This window comes from Capsicum annuum, chromosome 5 (genome assembly GCF_002878395.1).
Source record: "Capsicum annuum cultivar UCD-10X-F1 chromosome 5, UCD10Xv1.1, whole genome shotgun sequence".
NCBI classification, from domain to species: domain Eukaryota; kingdom Viridiplantae; phylum Streptophyta; class Magnoliopsida; order Solanales; family Solanaceae; genus Capsicum; species Capsicum annuum.
In genome coordinates, this window is record NC_061115.1 from 999,226 (window position 1) to 1,026,109 (window position 26,884).

Genomic DNA, 26,884 nt, shown 5'->3' on the forward strand with positions numbered 1-26,884 from the left:
AGAGTTGCAATGAAAAAAAGTTGGATGTAAGCAAATTTTAGCCATTGCTTTTATGATAAGTGTATTATTAGTTGAAACTTCTAAGCAAGAAGTTAATAATTGTGTGTAAAGAAAGGTAGCAATCACATCAAATCACATATTGTTTTCATTTATTGTTAGTACTAATTTATTTGGGAAATTGTGTTCAATTTAAGTTGTTTGATTGCAAATGGAACCTAGTATATGTCCAACAACGTTTAGGTTAATCTAATGGTTTGTGGGCCCCATTGGAATTTATAATATTGATGTTTGAAATTCCAACCACCCACTAGGTGTCACTTATAGGCCACGAGTTTGAACCGTAGAATCAACCAGTAATATTTGCATTAGTACAGATTGTTGATACTACATCAAGGATAAAGTTGTCTTCGCGTGACTTATAGGTAACAGGTTTGAACCGTAAAAGCATTCACTAATGTTTGCATTAGGACAAATTGTATGCATCACACCAAGGGTAAAGTTGTTTCACCAAACTATAGGTTACGAATTTGAATCGTGAAAGCAGTTGTTATGTAGCCTTTCTCCGAACCAAGTATTTGTTCTACCACTATTTATGGGAAGGTTGCTGAGTGCTAGTGGTCGTAGGGCTTTGCACATAGGTTGAGTGTTTGGTTGAGGTGTGTGGTCTCGATTTGATAGTGTATAGTACTACTTTGTGAGTGTCTTATATCTGTTATTTCATCTTGTTTCATGTTTTATTACAACTTTGTTTACTATCTTTTGTCTTGAGCCGGTATCTATCGAAAACAACATCTCTACTTCTTCGGAGATACTGGTATGGACTGCATACATTTTACCCTCCCCAGACCCCACTACGTGAAAATACAGTACTGGATATGTTGCTGTACTATTTATGGGAAGCAGAGCCTTGGCGTAATGATAAAGTTGTTTGTGTGTCACTTATACGCCACGAGTTCAAACCATAGAATCAACTACTGATATTTACATTAGTACAGACTGTCAATATTACACCAAGGGTAAAATTATCTTCGTGTGACTTATAGTTAACAGGTTCAAACCGTAAAAGCTGCACTAATGCTTGCATTAGAACAATCTTCCACATCACACCAAGTGTAAAACTGTTTCAGTGAACTATAGGTCACGAATTCGAATCGTGAAAGCGATCGTTAATGCTTACATCAGGATAAATTGTCTACGTCACGCTCTTGTTATGTGGCCCTTCTCCGAACCCAAGGGTACTTATGTCTTTTCCCTAATAATAAAGATGGCAAGCATTTGAGTAGCTTGGTTTTACATCAAGCAATATGAAAAATTGAATCTTTCATCATAAACATTAAACATATTTATGTCTTTAGACTTTACATAAAAGATTCCTTTGTGGTTGGGCCCTTCCCCGGGCCCTACGCGTAGCGAGAGCTTAGTGTACCGGGCTGCCCTTTTATCTCTAGCATTAGCTGAATTTACAGGCTTATCCAGGCAGTTGAAGAAACCTTGAAAGACAACATAAGCAAGTAAAATATTGAGGCTGTCAACGACTTTCAATCACTGGTGTCTAATGCTGCTGAGAGGCTGCTGTGTTAGCTGCTTGCTTCATCGACAATATTTGCCCTGCGAATTGGTTCATCGACTGTATCGTGTTGTAACTAGTCGACGAAGGACTGTAAGCTTGCATGTACGAGTTCAACGGCAAGTGACAGAAATGAAGACTACTGCGAAAATCATGATCACTTTCCATCAGATTAACCAAATCAGCAAATTCAAATGGTTTGCTTGCATTTGCTCGATCCAATGAAGGAACTGACTGAAACGCGTCAACAGATTTGCCCGAGCAGCTCAAGGTATTGGTAGGATGGCAACAATTATCTCACAAGCAGCTCGTTTGTTGTTTCGTGTCCTGATTTCTTTCTTAAGGATTCTGTCGAATGAAAAAATGAATATATCGATATCATATTTTATGTTCCGAGAGATGTGCTACAGACAAAGCTTACCAATTCTTTGTTTTATAACAGCAGCATTTCCGGTTCCTCCACTACGTTGAGCAAAGAAGAGTATATCGTCATACATATTACTTGATGGCTGAAGTCCTCCATCACCCATCCACTCCAACACCTGCACCAGAAGTTCACCAAACCGGCTTGCCGATCAATGTTAGCAAAGATGAAGCACGAGAGTTTTCAAGTCAATAAGGTGCGGAGCAAGAGAGAAGATGGATAGTAGCAAAGCAAAAAAAGTAGAGTGACGGGGAGCCTTGGCGTAACTGGTAAAGTTGATACCATGTGACCAGGAGGTCACAGGTTCGAGCTAAACAGCCTCTTGCTGAAATATAGGGTAAGGCTGCGTACAATAGAATCTTGTGGTTAGGAACTTCCCTTGACCCCGTGGATAGCACAAATATAGTGCACCAGCGGCCCTTTTTCTGGTACCAAAAGTAGAGTCGTGCTGACAGAAGCCACACAACTATACACATTAATGGACTTCTGAGAGATGTGTTTGTTTCGAGCAGTCTTTTCCTATAAAGACTGGTGCTACCATATTTGAAGATTTAGATTTACGAGCCCCTACGAGTTATCCAAAAAGAGAGAGCAAAGGGCCACTACAAATGGATCGTTTGTCTTAACAGATCAACAAAAATATTTACCACAAGTTATAAAGGTACTACCTCAATATATTTCCTCCAATTTCCAGCAGCCAAAAGATTTTTCAGCAGAACCGAATAGGTCGTTAAGTTAACTTCTGCACCTGACGTGACTACTTTATAGAAAAACTGCATGAGTGAGGAAAATCGGAAGAAATGTGTCAGATATTGCCATAAAATGCAGGTTAAAGTATAAGGCTTGACGTTACCGCATGCATTTAAACTGAAGTGAAGTTACCGAGAATTTCACACTTACTTTTATCATGGTTCCAGTCTTTCCGGATTTGCCAATACTATGCAGAAGCTGGTTTAGAGTTCCAACAGACACAAAAGGGAGCGAAGCCTCCATTGTTGTAATAATTTCTGTAATCATCCTCCAATTTCGTAATCTTCAAAAAAAAGTGTTAGCGGTATCATTAGTGAGTAAGCCACACCCGAATATAGTCTATAATTGGAGACTAAGTTGCTCGGACTCTCCAAAAATGTTGCCGCACCCATATCGGATCCTTCAGAAATACACTACTTTTGGAGGATCCGACAAGCCCCTGTAGACATTTTTGAAGAGTCCGAGCAACTTAGATTGGAGACACTAGGCTCGGACAATAATTATGTGATGCACTTTGACTAGGCACGGAGTTTAAGAAAGACTTTAAAAACTTGTGGTCTAAAATAAGGCATATATATTTGTGATCCCACACTGAGTATGTTGTTGTTATTGTTGAGCATGGACAATAACTACATGTATAGCCTAGAAATTAATTAGGAAAATGGCAGTCTGAAAAGAAAAGAGCTCTATGCGGTGGCTGCAGACTTACATGCTGCTGGCTGAGACCAATTCAAATAAAACAGCCTCAGTGAAAGGGATATTTCTCTCCTTCATAAAATCCGCTACAAGCAAAACGTTGTCAGGTTGGCATCCTCTATTAAAAGACCTCATGAGAGCTGAACAAGCAATAGAATCAGGGAGAACGCCATTCAATTCCATTTCTTGAAATACCGCAAAAGCTTTCTCCCAGTTCTCTGCAAGATGAAATTGTTCCTAGTTATATCGAGGTCAGTTCATGCAGTCAACAAATCCCTATGGAATGTACAACCTAGAGGACAAACTACCTCCAACGCTATATGCATTAAGCATTGTTGTATACGCAACGACATCAGCCTGAAAACCTTCCATTTTCATCATCGAAAACATAGATTCTGCCTTGTCAAGTTGACCCTGCGAATGAGGTAGAAAGCCTGGTCAGTTTTTGTTTTGTACTCGGAAGAAAAGTTGTGTTGAAGTACTTGCCTGCTTAGTGTAAGCGCATATCGCCGAGGAACACACCTCCTTCGTCAAAGGAATCTTCAGATCTATCATCTCATCAAGAAATTCGAGTGCCTCTGAATAATTTGACATTCTACAGCAACCACTTATCAACACATTATATGTTACAGAATCAGGCATAACTTTCTTTTTCCTCATCGACTTGTATAGGGTCAAAGCCTTTTCATATTCACCAACGTTCAGGTAACTCCCAAGAGCGGAGTTATAGGCGACTGTATTCAACTCAATTCCACGCATTTTGGCAGCCGTTAGGATGGAATCAATGTTCACTTTCTGACAACAACGGCCACTTGCAGCCAATAAGGTAGAAATGGTAACAACATTGGGCTGTAAGCCATCATGTTCCATTTCACGCAGCAGTTCGACAGCCTTGTCCAGACGACCATTAGATCCATAAGCATCAATCAGTACATTATAACTAACCAAACTTGGTTTCAAATTGTTCCTTTTCATCCGTTCAAATGTTTCCGTGGCCTTTTCAGGCTGTTCCGATCTCCCATAAGCATTGAGCAAAGAGGTATAAGACACAACATCAGGGCGGATGCCATTACTTTTCATCTTATCAAAGATCGACAGAGCTTCCTGAGCCATCCCATGTGAAGCATAAGCACCTACTAAGGTATTATACGAAACAATATTTGGTTTCAGACCTTCTGCAAGCATTGTGTTAAAAACAGCCTCGCAGTTTTTGATCTGACCGGAAACAGAATACATGTGCATGATAGTGGTAAACGTGACTATGTCAGGAACACACTCAGCTCTTTTCTCTCTCATTGAGTTAAATATCTCAACAGCTTTCTCATATTGTCCAAGCTTTACAAGACAGTTTATCACAATATTAAGGGTCGTAGTGTCAGGACGGACTTTAGTTCCCTTCATTAGTTCAAAATAGGAAAGGGCTTTCGAGTATTCGGAACCATTTTTATAGGCAGATAACACAATATTATGAGTAACCAGGTCAGGTCCAACTCCGTTTTCAGTCATTTCCTTGCAAACCTTAAGAGCCTCTCTCCAATTTCCGCTAGATCCACATGCATTGATCAAGTTGTTGTACGTCGATCGATTTGGTGGAATCTGCAGCAATTCCACAAGCAAATTTCTTCAGATAAATGTCACATAAGAACATAAGCACACAAGGCAAAGAGATCCAAAACAACAAAAAATGAGATCCCAATATGAATCCATTAAACCCAACGCCCTACCAACCCCTCCACAAAAAAAGAAAGGGAAAATATTAATCAAATATATGAATATTCCACAAATTATTAGCAACGCTAGCTCTCCCAATCACTCTACATTCATGAAAGCTGAAACAACAATCAAAGCCAGAAAGTTCAACCGAAATTCAGATGAGCTTATGTGGAAATCAAGTTGGAGCAAGTTAAGGGGATATCAGAAAAGCTAAAACATGGAAAAGGAACATTGTTTCAAGGAAAGCCTTGTTAAAGCAACCAATAAATCTGAACACGTGAAGAGTTTAGTGTTATCCAGATGTCGAAACAAACTGAAAAAGAATAAAAGGTAAAACTCACATCAATACGCACAGATATCGTAATAAAGAGGAGTAAATACACACAGAAGAACGGAGCATGTCTTCCATGATATTCTTTGCCCAACGCCATTGACCAGCTCTACCATGTGCACTGATAAGGGCATTGTAGGTCTCAACATTAGGTTGGCACCTACCAAAATAATAGGCATCGTGAACATATATAACCCAAAAAACAAAATAAAGGACATGCAATGAATCTGACATACGTGATAGCAATAAAAGAAGTTTTGACACAATGATTAGCAAGTACAAATTGGTGTAAATCAAATTAATAAGAGTGCAACAAATTTAGTGAACTCAACAAATATCAGAAAGAATTGTCGAAAGTGGAACGAGAGTACCTCCACTTTTGCATCTCAAAAAACAAGCCACGTGCCTGATCAACCCGATTATGTCTAGCGTGTAACCTGATCATCATGCTGTAGATATCACTTCTTGCACAATAATTCTTCTGATTCTTCATCCAATTGAAAACATGGACGCTATGTTCAATCGAACCCATTTGAGTTATTTCCTACATCACAATATAACAAAGAAAATATTAAACTTTCAATGAGCCTACTCCTTCATTATGATTGTACAAAGAAGTATTCTTTTCCAAACAGCACCATCAGAAAACTCTAGTTGCCAAAAGGTCACACAACCTGAAATTTACATATAGCAAGATGACATTTTTACAATTTTTACAGTTACTTTGTGTGTTCCTTTGTCATAGTCAACAAAAGCTTGTTTTTTCTTGTCAAAAGTAGTAGTAGCTTTGTTGTTGTTGTTGTTGGGTTTTTGTTGGTTTAGGGAGAGTGTAATAGGTGTTTTCTAGATTATATACAAATGCTTTAAGGAAAACACTTTTTGCTTATGTACCGAACACAAGAAAATAATCAAGAAAGACACTTTCCGCCTCACATGTTTAAGACCACAAGATTAAACAACATTCAGGTACATTCTACATATCCTTAATATAAAACTACTACTTTCTTAAACTCCGTGTCAAATCAAAACCAGACAAAATAATTGAAACGACATAAGTATCTTTTTGAAAAAAGATCTCACCTTTATAAAGAATACAGAAAATAAGCAAGAAAGACACTTTTCACCTCACTTGTTTAAGACAACAAGATTAAACGACATTAAGCTACATTCTACATATCCTTAATATAAAAATACTACTTTCTTAAACTCGGTGTCAAATCTAAACCAGACAAACAAATTGAAACTACAGCAATATTTTTTCGAAAAAAGATCTCACCTTTATACAGAACACAAGAAAATAAGAAAGGCACTTTCCACGTCACATGTTTAAAATCACAAGATTAAACGACATTTAGGTACATTCTACATGTCTTCAACATAAAAGTTAAAACTACTACTTTATTAAACTCCGTGTCAAATCAAAACTAGACAAACAAATTGAAATGACGACAGTATCTTTTCAAAAAAAGATCTCACCTTTATAAAGAACACAAGAAAATAAGCAAGAAAGCCACTTTCCACGTCACGTGTTTAAAACCACAAGATTTAACGACATCTAGGTACACTCTACATACTACTACTTTCTTGAATTCCACGTCAAGTCAAAACTAGACAAACAAATTGAAACGACAGAAGTATCTTTAAAGTAAGCATCTTTAAACAAAAAATCACTTTCCACATCACATGATTAAGACCACAAGATTAAACGATATTCAGGTACAATCTATACTTTCTTAAACTCCGTGACAAATCAAAACCAGACAAACAAATAAATCACGTGTTTAAGACAACAAGATTAAACTACATTTCGATACATTCTACACACACTCAATTTAAATACTTTCTTAAACTCCGTGCCAAATCAAAACCGAGAAAAGGTCTCACCTTTATAAGCAAATACCGAACACAAGAAAATAAGCAAGAAAGACACTCTCCACGTCACATTTTTAAGACAACAAGATTAAAACACTTTAATACACTCTACATATCTTCAATTTAAATACCTTCTTAAACTCCGTATCAAGTCAAAATCGAGAAAAGGTCTCACCTTTATAAGCAAGAAAGCCACTTTCCACGTCACATGTTTAAGACCACAAAACTAAACGACATTCATATACATTCTACATATCTTTTAATTTATATACTTTGTTAAACTCTGTGTCAAGTCAAAACCGAATAAAAATTCTCACCTTTATAAGAATGGGGAAGTTCTTTCTTGAAAAACGACCAACCCAACAATTCAAAACACCTTCAACATCCTCCTCCCAACAATTCATCTTCATAATCTTTTCCACAACCTCAGAAACAGCCCAATCTTTCTGAAACCTATCGTTTTCGACACGTAAACGTTGGTGTTTAGGCAAATCAGATTTGCGGAATCCATTGATTTTTACAGTTAGTTTGTGTGTCCCTTTGTCATAGTCAACTGAAGCTTGTCTTTTCTTGTCAAAGGTTGTAGTTTTCTTGCTTTTGTTGTTCTTGTTGTTGGGTTTTTGTTGGTTTAAGATGAGTGTAATGAAATGGGGTTTGAATGTGGAGCTTTGTATGGTGGAAGCCATGGAAATTCTTGTGTTGTTTTGAAGATAAACCTTTGGTGTCTTCGTGTAAAGTATCAGTTTCAACACTATTTATACTCCCTTCACTTTTACTCGTTAGATTTTTCGAGATTCAGTTTGACTAATTTGAGACTAATCAATATCTGTCGATTTTTCAAGAGTTAAGTTGACTAATATTCATTATTTTGTATTATTTTGGTTAATTTTTCGAGCGTTGAGTTGACTAATATTCAGTATTTTGTATTGTTTTAATTTGAGACAAATCAAGGTCTATTCGATCTTTCAAGAGTTAATTTGACTAATATTCAATATTTTGTATTGTTTTAGTTTGAGACTAATCAAAATCTATCGATCTTTCGAGAGTTAGTTTGATTAATATTGAGTATTTTGCATTGTTTTAATTTGAGATTAATCAAGGTCTATGATCTTTCGAGAGTTAATTTAATTAATATTCAGTATTTTGTATTATTTTAATTTGAGACTAAGCAAGGTCTATTGATCTTTCGAGAGTTAATTTGAATATTAGTTAATTTAATTAATATTCAGTATTTTGTATTATTTTAATTTGAGACTAAGCAAGGTCTATTGATCTTTCGAGAGTTAATTTGACTAATATTCAGTATTTCGTATTATTTTAATTTGAGACTAATCTAGGTCTGTCGATCTTTCGAGAGTTAATTTGACTAATATTCAGTAAAGATCTATCAATCTTTCGAGAGTTAACTTGACTAATATTCAGTATTTTGTATTGTTCTAATTTGAGATTAATCAAGGTCTATTAAGAATAGCCTCAATAGGGATAAGATTTACGTATACATTATACTCACAATATATTATTTGTGATATTATATCGAATGTTACTTTGACTAATATGTGATCATTATATCATTTGGTACTTTGTATTCTTTAGACAAGAAAAAAGTGATTACTGTTTTCTTTGATATGTTAAAAGTGACAAATAAAAGTTAACAAAAAGGAAAAGTGAAGGAAATAACTATCACTCCTATTAAGTTGCTAGAATTCTCGAGTTCGATCCCTCGAAATAGAAAAATCATATTGGGAGTGATGGTCTGGTCCGCCTCTAAAAATGAGTTCTGCAAAGCGTGAATCCATATTAAGTCTGGCTGCAATAAGGGTATCAGACACCAAATGAAGAATCAAAAAAAGAAAACGATCATTAAATAGTAATATTTTCTTCGTCCATTTTTACTTGTTCACTGTTCTAAAAGTATATGTCCATGTTCCCAACAACAACTGGGAGATACAGGTGCATATAAGATTGCCATCTTATAATCAAAGTACAAAATTGAAACTAAACTGTGACCAAAATACAACAAAACTTGATTGGCATTAAGTTCCAGAGCAGAAGGAAGAGATTATACACGCCGAATTGCACCATATATAGTATGATCTGTGCATCGACACATTGTTGATATCTTCCGGCAACAGCAGCAACCGTTGTAATGCCAAGAATCCATCTTCGATGAAGCAGCATGAGTCATTTCAATCTAGTTTGATATTTCATCGCCTCAAAGTTCTTCCATCCTCTATCCGAGGGATCTTGTAAACTGTTTCGTGTTCTAGATCAGTATGTTTGCTAGCTGTTTTTGTTGGTTTTCTGTCGTTTATTAGCACCAGAACCTCGTACACCAGCAGCTGGCTTTTTTTGCCTGTCGATCTTTCCCTTTCCGGGGAAGCCCCTCTTTAGTCTGCCTCCGTTATCTCTCTTCTGCGGTGGTGCTTTATCACCTTCCTGTTTGCGATGACCAAATTCTCTCTTTCTTTGCCTACCAGCACTGCTGCCCGAAGAGAACTGAGGTTCATCGGTTGTGTTGTTCTTCCTTTTCATCTCTCGTTTCCTTGTTTTACCTCCCATGACACCTTCCTCCTTTCTCTTCTTCCTTCGGTTAGGTCCACCGGAATCTTTTTCCTCGAGTGTATCACTAGATTCTCTATCCTTCCTTTTACGTTGCCTATAACGAGATAACAGTTCAAATCAAATTTCTTCTCCGTGAAGTATCCGAGAGAAGCATAAAGATCATGTACCTTGAATCCGAAGGAGTTGATTCCATCTCACCGGTGCCATCTTCTTTAAAGCTCGACTTGCCATGACGATTCTGTAGCAAAACAAACCAGCGAACGGAAACAGTCGGAACATAATATGGGATCTCAATAGGATGAAAGGTACACTTGATATCATAGTTCAGGCGCTATATTTTCATTACGTAAGATCCATATAAACGGAAGCAAGTGCGCGTGCAGTCATACTTGTCGGTCTCACCAAAAATTAAAAGCACTTGCCGCAAGATCCATATAAACTGAATGTTTCGACTAGACATTCGCCACACGTCGAAAATGAGAAACATACCTCTGAGACTGTCTTGAGGAAATTTTTGTACTTCTCAGATGCAACCGACTTAACTGCGGCAACTCCACACTTCCTCATCAAGATCTCCACGATGACCGTGACCTTTAAGATGACACAGAAACACTGATTTATCCAAAAAAAGGGATAGATAACACATCTTTCAAACGTATATAAACATATTATTTAAGTAGAAAGACGGGAACAGATACCGACAGGGATGTCAACTAAATCCTAGTTCAATCCCTAAGGGGTCTGAACCGACACAAACCGTCTTACAAACTATTAAGAAATAAATTCACTTGCAAGTCCCATAATGCAAGTTCTATTCAGCATATCTGAAGGCAGTCGATTAGTTTTCTTGTCCAAAAAAAAACATGATGCGAATTCAATAAAGGGGGTGTTTCTCACCAAGTTCTACCTCTTCGATACTTTCCACACGGCAGGAAGAAACTGCTACAAGACGCAAATAAGTAAATTGCAGAAAAAAAAGCACGCTGTTGTATTTCAATCGGTGAGACGACTTTGCAGCTAAAAGTGATGGGGCATCAAATTATGGTTTGCGTATACCGCCAATAAGGCAGATTGTATCAACTTCACGGGGCAAGATCATGTGCTAGAACTCAGAGAAAGTAAAGCATATTTTGAGCAAGATTATATGCTGTCATGCTTAATAAATACATAACTAGTTTGACGTCCAACCAAAGAATCGTCACAAACCTTTGATTTAAAATGATGGCGCGACACAGATGACCAAGGTAGCACTCCGTTGACGATGTCTGAGAGTAAATTATGCAGGTCCTTTGCTTTAATACTAGATACAAATACTTTAACAAATCCCAGAACAGCCTACAAAAGACAAAATGGGAAGCTCATTAGCATCAAACAATATAATAGCATCTAACTTGACGTGGGCAAGGCATGCTTACTTTTGTAACCTCGACATCTTTGCTCTGCAGCAATGTCAGAACGGAAGGGACAAGATCAGGGACTGAGAGACAGATATTGGCATCACTATAAACCAGAACGGAAAGTGCAGAGACTGCTCCACTTTTTATATGCGGCGATGAACCAGAAAGGTAAGCTATAATCTGCATATTTCAGTATCTCTTCAACCTCAGAAACATAAATTAAAGAAATTATAGGCAGCCATAATTATGCGGATTATTTAGAAAAAACATTATGCCCACGGGAAAAAAACATGGCAAAATTAAGACAAACCATTCCGCTCAAGTAGAAATGTCTCTCCACAAGTGGCACTGACAAAATGCAATACATACTTGTGTTTTTAGACAAAAAAGTATCATAAGGAAACATTATGATTATGAAAAGCATCATCAACGGGAATAGATTTTGTTTGTTGAAATAGAAAATATAGTGTCTATTTCCCTATCTATCTATTGCATTTTCACCAACGCATCGACTCAATCTAACTGCTTCCAAGAATTTCCGACGACATCCATATTTGATGCCAGTAAACAACTTAACATACAAATGCAAGAACATAATAGTTGCAAAGACATTTATTTACTAACCATATCAACAAACTTCTTATAAGATTCGTCCGACTTAGCAGATGAAGAGTCCCTCAAGCTAGAACACACACCGATAAGGGCATCATATGCTGTCTTTCTACCTTCTTCTGTGGACTGCATTAATAATGTTATTTAGCTTATCAAGAAGTAACATCTTATTAGTGCTGAATATTTCGCTTAACCATGAAGGTCTTACATCCTTTAATGCGAGAATAATCTCATTAAGAATGAGAAAGGCCTCTGTGTTTTCCTCATCCATATTACCCTGCAAATAGCATATAGGATCATAGACGAGTTACTTGTTGAACAAATTGTTCAAAGAATGAATGGCCATAGTGGATTACCTACCTGAATTGCATCAATCAACAAGGTTTTGTAGCAGGCAAATCGACTCGTAAGTGATTTTGTATCAGTTGGAGGCTTCACAGAAGCGAATAAACCCATCAGCTGCTCAAGATGTGAAGAGCGGAACCAGGAATGTTTCTGCCAAAACAACATAAGCTCGAGTCAACCAGGCAATTATAATTTATACCACAAAACAAAGGAAAGAACAAATTCCAATAGCCAACAGACCTCTAATATTTTACTTAGAATGTGATATGCTTCATGATGACCAGCTCCATGAGAAGCCTAAAAACACAAAACTAACATTATTATGAGGTAAGGTTACGACAGAAATTACACCATCTGCAGCCATTCGAGACTAACTTACCTCCAAAACATCCCTAGCGATACCAAAGAGGACTTCAATGAGATCCTCGTTAGATCCTTCAATGAAGCACGATCCCAACTCCAAGATCATGCACCTTTACCAATATTCAGCAAAAGGTTATGGTTCCATTTAAAATGACATTATGTCAATAGCCATTGCTCATGCAGCATATGTCATTATGGATTCAGAGTAGGAGCACAATCCATGGAAAATAAAGAAAAAGTGAAGTTGAACAGCTATTACCTCTTAGCTACTTCCTCAAGAAGAGTGGAGTTATTTTCTTTGTTGTCTGTTGAATGAGGTCCAAGCTTCCTGTATTCACCAATATCATTTGTAATCCCGGCTCTCTCCATTGAAGAGGTAAAGATTCTTTGGGTTAACGAAGAATCAGTGATGGATGTCAAGCACTCTATTGCTTCCTGAGAAGTATGTTTTTCAAAAAAGTTAAGACAACTGAAGTATCTAGGCCATTAAAAGATAAACTAAGAATTACAGAAAACGTTCTCAAAATTCCACCTAGGAGATATCAGTCATCTCAACCAACTAACGAGTTCGCTTGGGAGCAAGCTAAAGTCCTGATGGACCACACACAAGTCCAATGTAAACCTCCACCGAGGAAAGATAAAAGAGAGAGAGAGAGAGAGAAATGTCAACACTTGACAGCAGAGAAGATGCTTTGAATCTTGTCCACAAATTCTACTTGAAGCATGACAACGAACATAACCTGGAGAGCTTACTCAAATTTATAGGTTAAATCAACTTATGTACCCTTGATTAACCAGGAAAATCTGGTGTCTGACAACTTTTTGCCTAATTTATACCAATGCTCTTGGTAAATCAACTTCCCACTTTTATAATGTATTAAACCAACCTTGAGTTTATATTAAATCAACGACATTAGATTTTCTTGCAGCTAATAAAATGGAAATAAAGATTAGCAACAAGGACAAGCAGAAGAGCACAGCATTATATTGTGCCAAACTAAAATACGATGTATACCTTGAACTGCTGGTACTTTGCAGGAGATGATTCAAAAAAGACGTTTACTAAAGCCTGGAGCCATTCCTCAGAGCACGATGCCAAAGCCTTAATATTTTTGCTAGCAGACTTCTTTGAGTAAGAGCATCTGCGTTTGAACTCCAATGCCAAATCAAGATTTTTGTTCTCCGTCTGGTGAACTATAAGCTCTTCAGATAAGTTATCAGATGCAAGCACATTTTTATTCTTATTCACCAGTTCCTATGAGAGAAGACACAACTGATTACTTAAATCCAAACAAGGCATGGTCATTCAAGAAGACCTGAAGTAGAACGATATAAGAAATTCGAGACTCTGGACTGAACCTGTAAAGCTGCAGAAATATACTCGAGCATAAAGGAGTCCTCCTTTAAAAAAGGAATCAAAAGTGTAGTCAAAGCTTGGGCCTTCTTGTGAACGTCAGATGGACAGTGGCAAAAGGCAGGTAATAGTCCCCAACACCCACGGGCATAAGCCTGCAGTTCTTCTCGAATTACTGATTTTTTAACTGGCAAAAAGAACAAATTTAATTCCAGATGTAGGTAAAGCATCTTTTTGGATGCAACTCTCAATTCTAAAACAGGAAACTGAGGTTTATCCCAACTCCACTCTTCCCGATCAGAGAAAAGATAATGATACGTCGCTATTTAATTGCCATAGAAAGAGTTACTATTTCTTCTATTACCATGCGTATTTGTAAAGTATTAACTTGCATCATTGCATCAAGCATACAAAAGCACAGCAACATATGCTTACCTTTTGATGATGTCTGCTCGAAGGACACAGCAAGTGGCACCACATGCTTCAGAAAGAACCCAAGTGATGATCCACATACATATTTATTTAAAACAGGAATCAACCAACTGTTTGACAACGAGTAATCCTTCGTATTCAGGGAGATGGGTAACAGGGCAAGCAGTTTCTCTGGTCCCATAGCAACAACAGCTGATCCTATGCACTCCTGAAGCTGAGTAGAAAACAAAGAAAGCGAAAGTAATTACAAAAGTTTTAGGTTCATAACGTTTCTGAACAACAACTGTACTTAAAAGATAAGGAAATCATTCTTACTAATAAACCAAAAAATAAAGTACCTAACATAATAAAGTGAATAAATGAGCTTCTTGAAACATAAGACTTACATTTTTTGTATCATAAGCACCCCCAGAAGCAACAATCATCCAATCAGCAAGTTTAAGTATTATACCCTTCTCACAGAAGTCCAAGACCTCACCTAAAGACATAAGATACAAATACAGTAAGAAGAAAGAGCTGCGAAAGAGAAAATTGCAAGGGAAGTAGTGAATACTGAAAGCTCTATCGTGGGTTGTCAATGTCTACCTACCCAATTTAAGGAACATAACAGAGAGGATTGCCAATATATGATCGTTTGGATATTCAGAAGAGCTGAGAAGCATGTTTTCAAAGACTAAACAAATAGCTTTAACTGCTTCAAATTCAGAACCACTGAGAGCCTCATCATCCACTGTCTGCTTTTTGGCGGTCAAAAACTTTTTCCCATCAATATGACCATTGATCAATTCTTTCAAAATATTTGAAGCCGGTAAAGCGATATTTTCTGGACGTGTAAGAAGACCTGAAGAAACATTGAGAATGTCATCCCTAGCCACCAGCATCACATAATAACAGATATGAAGTTGTTAAATGAATAGTTAAATTGTAGTAACAAAGAAATGTAACAGCCCAAGCCTAACTATCAAGGTATTGTCCACCTTAGCCCTACAGTTTAGGCCACCTCAAGACTTTTGGTCCTCACGATTTTGCCCTCTTTGGCTTTAACTCAAAAGCTGCCTCGACAATTGAATCCTGAACTCACCCTTCTATGACCCTCTAAACTTTCCCCTGCCATTCCGATGTGGAATTTGCCCACGGCAAGTTTAGAACAAACCTCACAAGTTAAACCACCAGCGATCCGTAGGCTGTTACAAGAACTAAGGGAACTATATCCAGGAGAACCTTACCAAATTCATGGTAACCATAAACTTGGCTCTCCGAAATTATTCACCAATCAGAGACATCAATCAGTCTCACTATGCTATCTATTTGAGAACCACTCCAAAACTAAAAGGATATCTTCAACCTGTTATGTACAGATTAACCTGCCTTCTAAAGGGAGTGACACCACAAGCCTTATTCACCTGGAAACCCGCTGAACTCATCTTTATGTTCTCTAAAAAACAAATAACGTCTACTTCTAATTGACTCAACTATGTAAAAGTATGGTACGCATTAGTTTTATCAATTATTGAACGACATAAATATAGGCAATGGAATGTGGTACCTTGTAATAGACAAAATTTAGGGAAAGTTATGGTTATAGTCTTATAGAGGGACCCTATCAATATTATAGTTATCAAAGTTATCAAAGACACGTCTCTCATCTAATAGGTAAAAGCTCAAGCTAGATCCTAAGCATATGCTCCTAGATGGACTTATATTGATTCGTGACTAATAATCAATTTCATCATAATCATTAGATTCCAAGAATGCTGAAAAGAGAAAAATGGACGGATTCCTAATTTGCTGTACAGTAGACAAAATGGAAAACCACATGCTTCAGTCAAGTAAAAAATGAAATAAGATAATCAGACTGAATGCTGAACAAACGGCAGGTCCAGCCAGTAGGGCCGAATCCTTGAACCATAAAATATGAAAGAGTCAAATTACCAATTGACCTAGAAGAGTAGCATTCAGATACCACATGACCAAAATGGAGTACAATTAATCACCGCAGTATTACCTGATATGGAGCCAACAACCAAAGGCAAATAGGTAACCCAAACACTCATTCCGCCGTCATGGAGTTTGTCAATGATGCCTTTTGCTAAATTTGCGGCAAACAATACATTGTCAGCAGGGTTTTCCGCAGACGACATGTATGATACAAGAGCTTTTATAATTTGGTCAGCTTCTGGAAGAATGATTTCAATCCCTGAAGAATCTAATATCGCCCCAATATTATCAAAAATGTGTCTTGTGAATGCTGAGCTCTGGGAACTCATAAGCTCCACTAGTTGAGCAAGTACCTTCTCATTGTCTTTGACTGTAAGGTACGGGATAATAGGCTTCAGGATATTGAGAGAGTGAAGCACCTCTTGATGCTCATCTTTAGATCCACTTATTTCCTTTAGCGCACTTAGCTTCAATGCCAATGCCGTGTTCTCTTTTATCAAGGAGTAAATTCGTTTACCAGCCTTCTTAGCCACAGCAGTTGAACCAAATGACTTGAAAAGACTCACAATACAGTCGTGAGCACATTTTCTCACCTGAAAGAAATCAAACAAGTAACATCACATCATAAACATATCAATTATTTCTCTATATTTCACTATGGACGATGAATCTCTTCAAAACCGTCAGCCTGTCGTACACATACCAACACCCTTTAAAAAACTATCACTGTTCCGCCAAAAATTATCAAATGAACCGCTTATATATAAACATATGCAACGAGGGTAACATATGCATCGTAAGATACAAGCTCTCTTTCTCAAATGGCTTCTTTCACAATAATCAAATAGCATGTCAAAGTAAAGATACAATCTTTCTCCAACAAGCATAACTCAAACAACATGCACACGCAATCTACCTATACATCATAAGCACAGGTATCTACAATCTCAAAGGATTTAAAAAAAACTTTGGATGCTTATCAATGGAGAACTTCGCAAGAATCTCAAAACTTACTTTTACAGAACCCCAATCTTCCTTACCACAACACGCAACTAAAATCCCCGAATGCTTAACAAAAGCCGTCAGAGTTAAAGACCCCAAACCACTCTCACTCTCCAATGACTACTTACACAATAACCAAATAGCAAGTCAAAGTAAGAATCATTCTTTTCCAACAAGCATAACTCAAATAACAATTTATATATAGATCATAAGCACAAGAATCTACTAGCTCTAAGGATTAAAGAAACCATCTTTGGACGTTTATCAAACAACACGCACACTCAATATAAACACACAATCTACATATACATCATAACCAAAAGTATCTACAAGCTCAAAGGATTAAAGAAACAACCTTTGGACGTCTATCAAACAACACGCACACACAATCTACATATACATCATAACCACAAGTATCTACAAACTCAAAGGATTAAAAAAACAACCTTTGGACGTCTATCAAACAACACGCACACTCAATATAAACACACAATCTACATATAAACCATAACCACAAGTATCTACAAGCAATGGCGGAGCCACCTTTGCTCCAGGGGGTTCATCCGAACCCCCTTTGACGGAAAATTATACTGTTTTTATACTATTTTTATATGGTTAAAAATATTTTAGGCGTATATAGTAATGTTGAACCCCCTTCGACTAGTTCGTTTATATACTTCAGAATCCCCTCAATGAAAATCCTGGCTCCGCCATTGTCTACAAGTTCAAAGGATTAAAGAAACAACCTTTGGACGTTTATAAAACAACACACTTACTCAATATAAACACACAATCTATGTGAACATCATAACCACAACTATCTACAAGCTCAAAGAATTAAAGAAACAACCTTTGGCCTCTTATCAATGGAGAACTCCACAAGAATTTCAAACCCAACTTTCACAGAATCCCAATCTTCTTTATCACAAAACCCAACTAAAATCCCCAAACACTTAACAAAAGCCCTCACACTAGAAGTCCCCAATAACCCCTTTTCAAGAACACCAACAAGAACCCCAATTGCCTCGACAACTTTATCTAAACTAACATCATCTTGATTAACTAAAGGAAGTACAATTGCTAAAAATGATGACAACCCAGATAACTATTGTGGGTCAAGAGAATCTTGACAATTTGAAATTGTTGAAATCAAAGTAAAGATTCAATCTTTCTCCAACACACACACACTATAAACACACGTGCGCGCACACTCTAAACACACACACACACACACACACTATAAACACGCGCGCACACTATAAACACTCACTCACTCAATACAAACACACAATCTGCATATACATCATAACCACAACTATCTACAAGCTCAAAAAGAATAAAGAAACAACCTTTGGCCTCTTATCAATGGAGAACTTCACAAGAATCTCAAACCCAACTTTCACAGAATCCCAATCTTCCTTATCACAAAACCCAACTAAAATCCCCAAACACTTCACAAAAGCCCTCACAGTAGAAGTCCCTAAAACCCCTTCACTCTCCAACAACCCCTTTTCAAGAATCCCCACAAGAACCCCAATTGCCTCAACAACTTTATCCAAACTAACATCTTCTTGATTAACTAAAGGAAGTACAATTGCTAAAAAAGATGACACCCCAGATAACTCTTGTGGGTCAAGAGAATCTTGAGAATTTGAAATTGTAGAAATGGTAACAGCAAAGTAAGAGAAAGGGGTTATTGGTAAAGATTCAGATTGTATAATGGAACGTGTGGCAGCTGCAATAGCACAAAGGTGATGATGTTGTGGTGCTGAAGATTTGCTGTAACGTTGGAGGAGTTGTTGGCATATGTCAGAATTGTTGTTAAAGACATTGTTGTTGTTGTTGTCCATTGCAAGAGACAGAGAAATGATGTTGTTGTCTTTGTTGAAGAGGGTTTAAGGTGAAGGGTTTTAGAAAAAAAAAAAAAAAAATAATATAAGGGGTAAAATTGTCCACAATGGATCAAAATAGTGGCATCAAGTAAAATGAACAGAGGGAGTAATTGACTCCTGAAAGGCTTATCGAAAGATAAATATTTTAAGTATATTATGGATATCATATAATATACGTTCATTATAATAGTATTTTACTGTATTGAAAATGTTGTTAATATTGTTGTTGTGAGAGAGAAGACAAGTATTAATGATGAAGGGTCAAAATAGTCCATTCAGTGCCTAGTAAAATGAATCGGAGGTAGTAATTGAGATATGATGGACTTATCGAAAGAAAAGTAGTATAGTTAAGTTTTTTTATAACAGTCGTTTGTGATAACGAAGGGAGCCTTGAAGTAATTGATAAAGTTATTGTAATCTGTTTAGGAGATTACGGGTTCAAGTCGTTGAAACAGCCCTTTGCAGAAACTGCAACATGAGGCTGCGTGCAATAGACTTTTGCGGTTCAGCCCTTGTATGGTGATATGGTTGATGAATTTGATGAATTTAGTATACCAAAGTATAGTAAGTAGTAGAATAGAAGATGATAACAAAACACACAATGCATTATTAGATGGTATTACCACAACATTGCATATAACATTAGCATAGTTGTACACAAACAAGGTAAGAACCATGATTCCCTAGTCTTATTCAAGCAGTTTGTTTCATTTGTATCTGTTGATAATTGATGACACATGTCCTGTCTCATCAGGATCGTGAGGAAGTACTCTGTTTGTTTGAGTTGCTTCGTTTGTACTCACGTGTCTCATGCTTGCGAGTAGTTGCTTCATTCGCATTTGGTGAGCTTGTAACCGCATTATGTCGTGCTCCAAGTATGTGAGGAGTTGTTGATTGTCTATGAGCTGACAAGCTTGAAATATGAGAATGATGGACTCCTGATCCACGCGACAAGCTTGTAAGTCCACTAGAACGTATTTGTAGCATGCGAGGAGTTGTTGTATATGAATGAGCTGACGAGCTTGAAATAGGAGAATATTGTTGGAATCCTGATCCACGCGAAGTTATTACTTCATTTGTACTTGACAAGCTTGTAAGTGCTCTAGAACGTGTTTGCAGTATGCGAGGAGTTGTTGCATATGAAGGAGCTGACGAACTTAAAATAGGAGAAAGTTGGGCTGATGATCCACGCGAAGTAATTACTTTATTTGAATTTGACAAGCTTGTAGCTCCACTAGAACGTGTTTGTAGTACGTGGTGTGTATGAGCTGACGAGCTTGAAATGGGAGAATACTTGTGTTCTGATCCGCCAAAAGTTGCTTCGTCAATATTCGATAAGCTTGTAGCTCCACTAGAATGTGATGGTAGTACGCGATATGTATGAACTGGAGAGGTTGAAATGGGAGAATACTGTTGTTCTGAACCATCAGAAGTTGCTTCATCAGTATTCGACAAGCTTGTAACTCCATTATGGCGACTTGCCCATAATTTTCGAGGAGTTACCACAAACTCATGTACCGCGGGTTGCCACATTTGTGCTGAAGAAAATTTATGAGCGATAGGGGACTCAGAACGGTGTCCTAATTCACCAGACTTTGAAATGGTAAAATATCGATTTCCTGGTTCATCAGAAGCTAAATATCGATTTCCTGGTTCATCAGAAGATAAATATCGATTTCCTGGTTCATCAGAAGCTAAATATCGATTTCCTGGTTCATCAGAAGCCAAATATCGATTTTCTGGTTCATCAGAAGCTACTTCTTTTGTATCTGCCAAGCTTGTAACGGCATTATGATGTGCCCCTAGTATGCGAGGAGTTTCTACATTTGCATCATCATCATGTGATGAAGATTCTGAAATAGTAAAATATTGACGTCCTGATTGATCATCAGAAGCTACTTCTTTTGTATATGGCAAGCTTGTAACAGCGTTATGTCGTGCTCCTAATATGCGAGGAGTCTCTGTAACGAGATAATATTGGCCTGCTGAACCGCGATGGTTTACTTTATTAGTATTTGTCAAGCTTGTAACTGCGTTATAATGTGCCCCTAGTTTGCGAGGAGTTGTTGCATTTCCATGATTCCAAAAGAGTGGAAATATCATGAAAAGCGTTACTACATAAAGTAGAATTATTTTGGCCATGGCTTAAATAAAAACTTTGATGTATATTTGAAAAATGACCAAAACTTGATATGTCAATGCCTCAATAAAAGTGTTATATATATATAGGGAGCTAATATCTTGGTAATAATCTCCATTTTATTTAATTAATTAATGATTATCACTAATCATTTATGTAAAATATACATTATATATACATAGTGTATATCTATTTTCTTGTTATTGTTTGGAATATTTTGAGAACTTGGTATACATGTTATGTTAGTTTATCATTTTCTTGCAAACTCTTTGTTCTTTTTTAGATGCTGCAGTTTCATTGTTAAATAGTATTTGATTATTTCAATAATTTAGTTACTATATTATATAGAAGGGTCAAAATAGTCTATTATGAAAGCTTGCAAGTTATTATACTGAAGCAACATTTACCCTACGTGGACTCAAATAGTAGCCTAATGCGGTTTACCTCTTCAGCATAGTTTGCAAGCTATTATACTAAAGCGATATTTACCCTACGTGGACTCAAATAGCTAGGAGCCCAGTGCGGTTTGCCTCGTAAGTATAATTTGCAAGTTATTATACTAAAGCGATATTTACTCTACGTGGACTCAGATGGTATCCTAGTGCGGCTTACCTCTTGAGTATAGTTTGCAAGTTATTATACCGCAGTGATATTTACTCTACGTGGACTCAAATAGTAGCCTAGCGCAGTTTGTCTCTTAAGTCTAGTTTGCAAGTTATTATACTAAAGCGATATTTACCCAACGTGGACTCAAATAGCTAGTAGCCTAGTGCAGTTTATCTCTCAAGTATAATTTGCAAGTTACGATATTTACCCAACGTAGTTTGCAAGCTATTATACTGAAGCAATATTACTAATTAAGAAATCATTAGTAATTAAATATGAAACAACAAAATCATTTCTATTTAAGCTTAAACCATTTCTTAATTATTATTTTTTATCTATTAACACAACAACGTTTACTACCATCTTGACCATAAATAAAACTAGGTACACATAATGCTACAAAATAATCCAAATGTTTGCATGGTTTGCTACATTCTCTATGACTTGTGCATTAATCCAATATTTTTCCACATATATCATAATCATCATCCTCATGATTTTCTACATTCTAAAAAAAAAAAAAGTTAGAACAAAAATATTAATATAAATATAAATACAAATAATAATATAATTAGTCAAGCAAAATCATATCGAAACTTTGCTAAATAAATCGAACAATAATGTTTGAGATCTTGTCGAGTTGTTAAAAGGATCGAAACTGATTGGCTGTAAATGAATTTTCAAAAACAAACGTGATAACATCGAAATATATAAAGCACACCTAATTATCAAAGAAGATTAAAAAAAATAATTTCCCGCTTCGAAAAAAGAAATAACACCACAAAAAAAAAATCAATAAATAGAAAAAATCATCAATGATAAATTATGAAGAAAAGAACTTCCTTGCTACGAGCTATTTAGCAAAAGATTAACGATAAATTTTGAATTTTGATATTATCAAAACTAACTGATTGTAAATGAATTTTCAAAATCAAACGTGATTCGAAAGGTAACATGGAAATATATAAAACACGCCTAGTTGCCAAAAAAAATTAAAAAGAATAATTTCACGTTTCGAAAAAAAAAGTTAACCCCACAAAAAAAATCAATAAATTGTAAAATTCATTGCTGATAAATTATTTAGCAATAAACTAACGATAATTTTCGAATTTTGATCTTATATATATGTACTAACCTGCCATGGATTGACAAAGAAAAAGAGAAAACATAATAAAAAGAGAAGCAATTTTATTTTTGTATGATGCCATTTTTTTCTGGTACATTTTTATAAAAAATAATATGATATTTTATTGATGTAAATTTGTGGAATTTATAGGAATGAAAATTTAGTAATAAATATATTTTTTTACCATGTATACAATCATGTTTTAATTGCTACCTTTCTATAAAAGGAAAAAAAAAAGATATGATTAGTTAATTTTCATTAAATTATGTAGGTACTAACATTAATAAAATTAAAAAAAACATCAATTTGAGATTTTTTGTGAATTAAATGTTGATATATTAGTAGAAATTATAGGAGATATTTAGTAGCAGTAATTTTCCATAAATACAAGATTTTATTTTATTTGCTTCCCTCTCCTAAAAAGGAAGGAAAAAATACTACTTTATGATTTTATATTATTTATTATATTATATATATAAATAATAAATATAGCAAAGTTTAACATCAAGCGAGTTCAGTCATATATGATTTTGTACTTCATGCAAAAATGAATTCCGTTCATGTATGACATGAACTTCACAAAATATTTGAAATTATTTGCAATGAAATATCGATATATGTCCAAACTTCATGTAAAAACAAACGAATTTCATTCAAAAATTACTAAAGTTATTGTTTCTTCGAAATTGTAAAAAGATAGACTTTGGCAAATCAAACTTCGGCGTATATCTGAAATAATGATTGAAATTGTTTCCAAATCGCTTGAAGTTAGGCTTCGACAAGCCAAACTTTAGACGCATATGTCTAGTCGATCATCAGACTCGCGTGCTTAAAATCGACTTTAAAGTGATTACGCTCGTAAAAGTTTATGAATTCCTACTACCACATAAGTAGGATCACAAAAATGGTATACAATTGATATACATTTTGGCTTGAATGCCAAGGATAGATAGCCCAATAAATCTTTATGGCCCAATAACATTTTAACAAATGATATTTTGATGTTAGATTAAAGAGAAATATAAGACAAATCTGACTAATTTAAATTCACGTCAGATAGATCCGTTAAGGAGGTTATAACAGTCTTTATTAAAATGTTCTTCATTTAAGAGACTCGAGTTTGGGTAAAAATTTTACTTGCACCCGATGTTATTCGTCTTGCTATACTAATTTATCATGGTTAAGTTATATTATAAAAAGTAAAACATCTAGTACCTCCTGAACTATGATCAAATTTGCTACGACACATGCTAACTTTATGCGGGTCCTATTATATTCTTGTCATCTTTTTAGCTGATGTGACATCTTTTGTCAACCTTTATAACTGACGTGGGTTCCATTTTACGCAATAAAGGTGTCACGTCAACACAAAAAGTTGATATAAATACGCTAAAACTGAGTTCAGTGGGGTAATAGAACCCCTGTGAAGTGTAGCAACTTTAGCCATAGTTCGGGGGTACTGGATGCTTATCTCCTATTATAAATTAAAATGGGAATGTATATTAGTTAATTAAAGATTTATAGGTTTACGACCAGTGCCTCGACGCTTACACCTCACCTCGTACTATATAAAATACCTTATCTCTTAAACGCCCAGTGGAGGCTTACGCCTCATCCTGTATTATGTAAAACACCTCATCTCTTAAACGTCCGGAGCCTAAAGTCTTACGCTTCATCCCGTATTATGTAAAATGCCTCGTCTCCTAATGAGGCTTGCGCCTCACCTCATATTATATAAAACGCTTCATATCTTAAACGCCAAGCGGCATGAGGCTTACGCCTCACCCTGTATTATGTAAAACGCCTCGTCTCTTAAACGTCCAACGCCTAAAGACTTACGCCTCACCCTGTATTATGTAAAGCGCCTCGTCTCTTAAACGTCCCGCACCTAAAGGCTGACATCGCACCACATATTATGTAAACGTCTCATCTCTTAAACGACTAGTGGCATTAGGCTTACGCCTCATCCTATATATTATGTAAAACACCTCGTCTCTTAAACGTCCAGCGCCTAAAAACTTACACCTCACCCTGTATTATGTAAAATGCCTCGTCTCTTAAACGCCCAACACCTAAAGACTTACTCCTCACCCCTGTATTATGTAAAACACCTCATCTCTTAAACGCCCAACGGCTAAAGACTTACGCCTCACCCCGTATTACGTAAAACGACTCTTCTTACAACACAAGAAAATGCTAAATGTGAATGTATGTATCAACAAAATAATTAGAAAATATTATTCTTATTCTCCTCTCACATACTAGAACTACTATTTATTTCTTTTTGGGGCATATTTTTTGTCATTTTCATACTTTTAAGCAACATATTCTTCTTCATCCAAAAATAAATTTCTAATTTAAATTCACTTTAATAACCCCATCCACTTTATATACTTTTTTATCTTTAAATTTTCCCATCCCAATCAAGCACAAAGATTGTTTGTGAAAGCAAAAAAAAAAAGTAAAAAAGTGAACATTCATAAAACAAAATTGCATAGGAAATGGTCCTAAAAGATATAAAGTAATTTCATTTTATGTACTATCTCCTTTGTGATGGAAATTATTTAATATTTATATCGATGAAAAATAGCAGATATAAAAGTGAAAATAATTAATAAAAACTTGCATGTACCATGTGAAATAGTCGAAATATACATAAACTATTCAGATATTAACTGTGTAAAAAAACAAAGCGTAGGAGTTGGTAGGTTATGATTCTCATAAATTCAATAATTTTTATTTATAAATAATACTTGTGAATCTAATTAACGTATTCTGTATTAAGTACTTGTTGCCATTGCGGAAATTCGTAAGTTTTAAAACAGTAACAAAATTAATCAGTGAAAATATATCGCCCGACACATCTAAATTATTAACTCAACGTATTTTAACCCGTTCAATTCAACTCATTCTTATAGGGATATGCAAAATAAAAATAGGGTATCTACTAAAAAAAATTACAATATTTTTTTAAAATTATAAAAAGGTCTACTTGAAAAAATATATATAATATACACACTTCCCTAGGACTTTATAAATATATCTATATATATATCTATATATAGATATATATATATATATATATATATATATATATATATATATATTTGGATCATTTTGCAATAAAAATAAATCAAAAAGATTTTCATGTCACACGACTCCTAAGTGATAATATTACGTAGAAACAAACAAGAAATAAATTATCGATCTAATTTAGTTCGTCCTCAATGGCGCTATACGATAAGGTTTATAATTAATGAGCGTTATGTTAAATACGATCATTCAGAAGAGTAAGAAATTTTTTATACATGTATTAACGTAACGCTCATTCTGAACCTATTGATTCTAGATTTTAAATTTATCGTAGTTTCAGACTCGAATATAAAGTAGGACAATTTAAGTGCAAATAAATGAGTAGTACAAATTTGGTGTACATTTTTTTGAGAGGTAGAAATAAATCTTAAGCACCAAATAATTAGAGATTTCATATTTACGTCCTAAATATGAAATCGTCTTTAATCGAAAACGTCTTATCTCTCAAAAATGAAATTTTTCGATGAAGTTCAGTTCCAAACTAATTGGGCTTCAAAGCGAGTTGCAACAACAAAGGGTAGTTCGGTGCACTGAAACTCCCGCTCAGGAGCGAACCTAAGTACTTTTTTTGTGGTGCTTCGGTGCCCGTTAAATCTGAAGCGAACAAGGTATAACTATACAAGAAATATAGGAGTATAAAAATTGATATAATTTCAAAAAGGCATCTAC

General features: G+C 35.7%; 2 protein-coding genes across 2 annotated transcripts; both read right to left on the reverse strand.

Moving 5' to 3' along the window:
* Window positions 1-1,305: 1,305 nt before the first annotated feature.
* LOC107870036 (pentatricopeptide repeat-containing protein At2g41720) lies at window positions 1,306-8,095 on the reverse strand. Its single transcript, XM_016716428.2, has 10 exons — window positions 7,671-8,095; window positions 5,853-6,025; window positions 5,536-5,641; window positions 3,924-5,033; window positions 3,746-3,851; window positions 3,451-3,655; window positions 2,892-3,024; window positions 2,660-2,764; window positions 1,989-2,109; window positions 1,306-1,915 (listed from the first exon to the last, which is right to left on the reverse strand). Exons 1-10 carry the CDS (start codon window positions 8,037-8,039, stop codon window positions 1,860-1,862), a joined length of 2,484 nt encoding a protein of 827 aa, XP_016571914.1. The 5' UTR covers window positions 8,040-8,095; the 3' UTR covers window positions 1,306-1,859.
* A 1,091-nt stretch (window positions 8,096-9,186) lies between these two features.
* LOC107870037 (RRP12-like protein) lies at window positions 9,187-19,357 on the reverse strand. Its single transcript, XM_016716429.2, has 18 exons — window positions 18,708-19,357; window positions 16,424-16,949; window positions 15,008-15,259; window positions 14,805-14,896; window positions 14,422-14,632; window positions 13,992-14,173; window positions 13,648-13,887; window positions 12,892-13,067; window positions 12,649-12,742; window positions 12,510-12,566; window positions 12,285-12,419; window positions 12,133-12,201; window positions 11,937-12,050; window positions 11,331-11,492; window positions 11,122-11,250; window positions 10,405-10,506; window positions 10,083-10,153; window positions 9,187-10,009 (listed from the first exon to the last, which is right to left on the reverse strand). Exons 1-18 carry the CDS (start codon window positions 19,206-19,208, stop codon window positions 9,634-9,636), a joined length of 3,489 nt encoding a protein of 1,162 aa, XP_016571915.2. The 5' UTR covers window positions 19,209-19,357; the 3' UTR covers window positions 9,187-9,633.
* Window positions 19,358-26,884: the final 7,527 nt, after the last annotated feature.

Bases quoted from the DNA above. Each gene is read 5' to 3' on its own strand.
- LOC107870037 (XM_016716429.2), bottom strand. From the start codon at position 19,208: ATGGACAACAACAACAACAATGTCTTTAACAACAATTCTGACATATGC. The intron at 11,251-11,330 runs GTAAGCATGCCT...TGTCTTTTGTAG, and splicing joins AAGATGTCGAGGTTACAAAA to GCTGTTCTGGGATTTGTTAA. The intron at 10,154-10,404 runs GTATGTTTCTCA...GTTTTGCTACAG, and splicing joins TCCTCAAGACAGTCTCAGAG to AATCGTCATGGCAAGTCGAG.
- LOC107870036 (XM_016716428.2), bottom strand. From the start codon at position 8,039: ATGGCTTCCACCATACAAAGCTCCACATTCAAACCCCATTTCATTACA. The intron at 2,110-2,659 runs GTAGTACCTTTA...CTTCTGGTGCAG, and splicing joins ATTGGAGGAAATATATTGAG to GTGTTGGAGTGGATGGGTGA. The intron at 1,916-1,988 runs GTAAGCTTTGTC...TTCATTCGACAG, and splicing joins TGTTATAAAACAAAGAATTG to AATCCTTAAGAAAGAAATCA.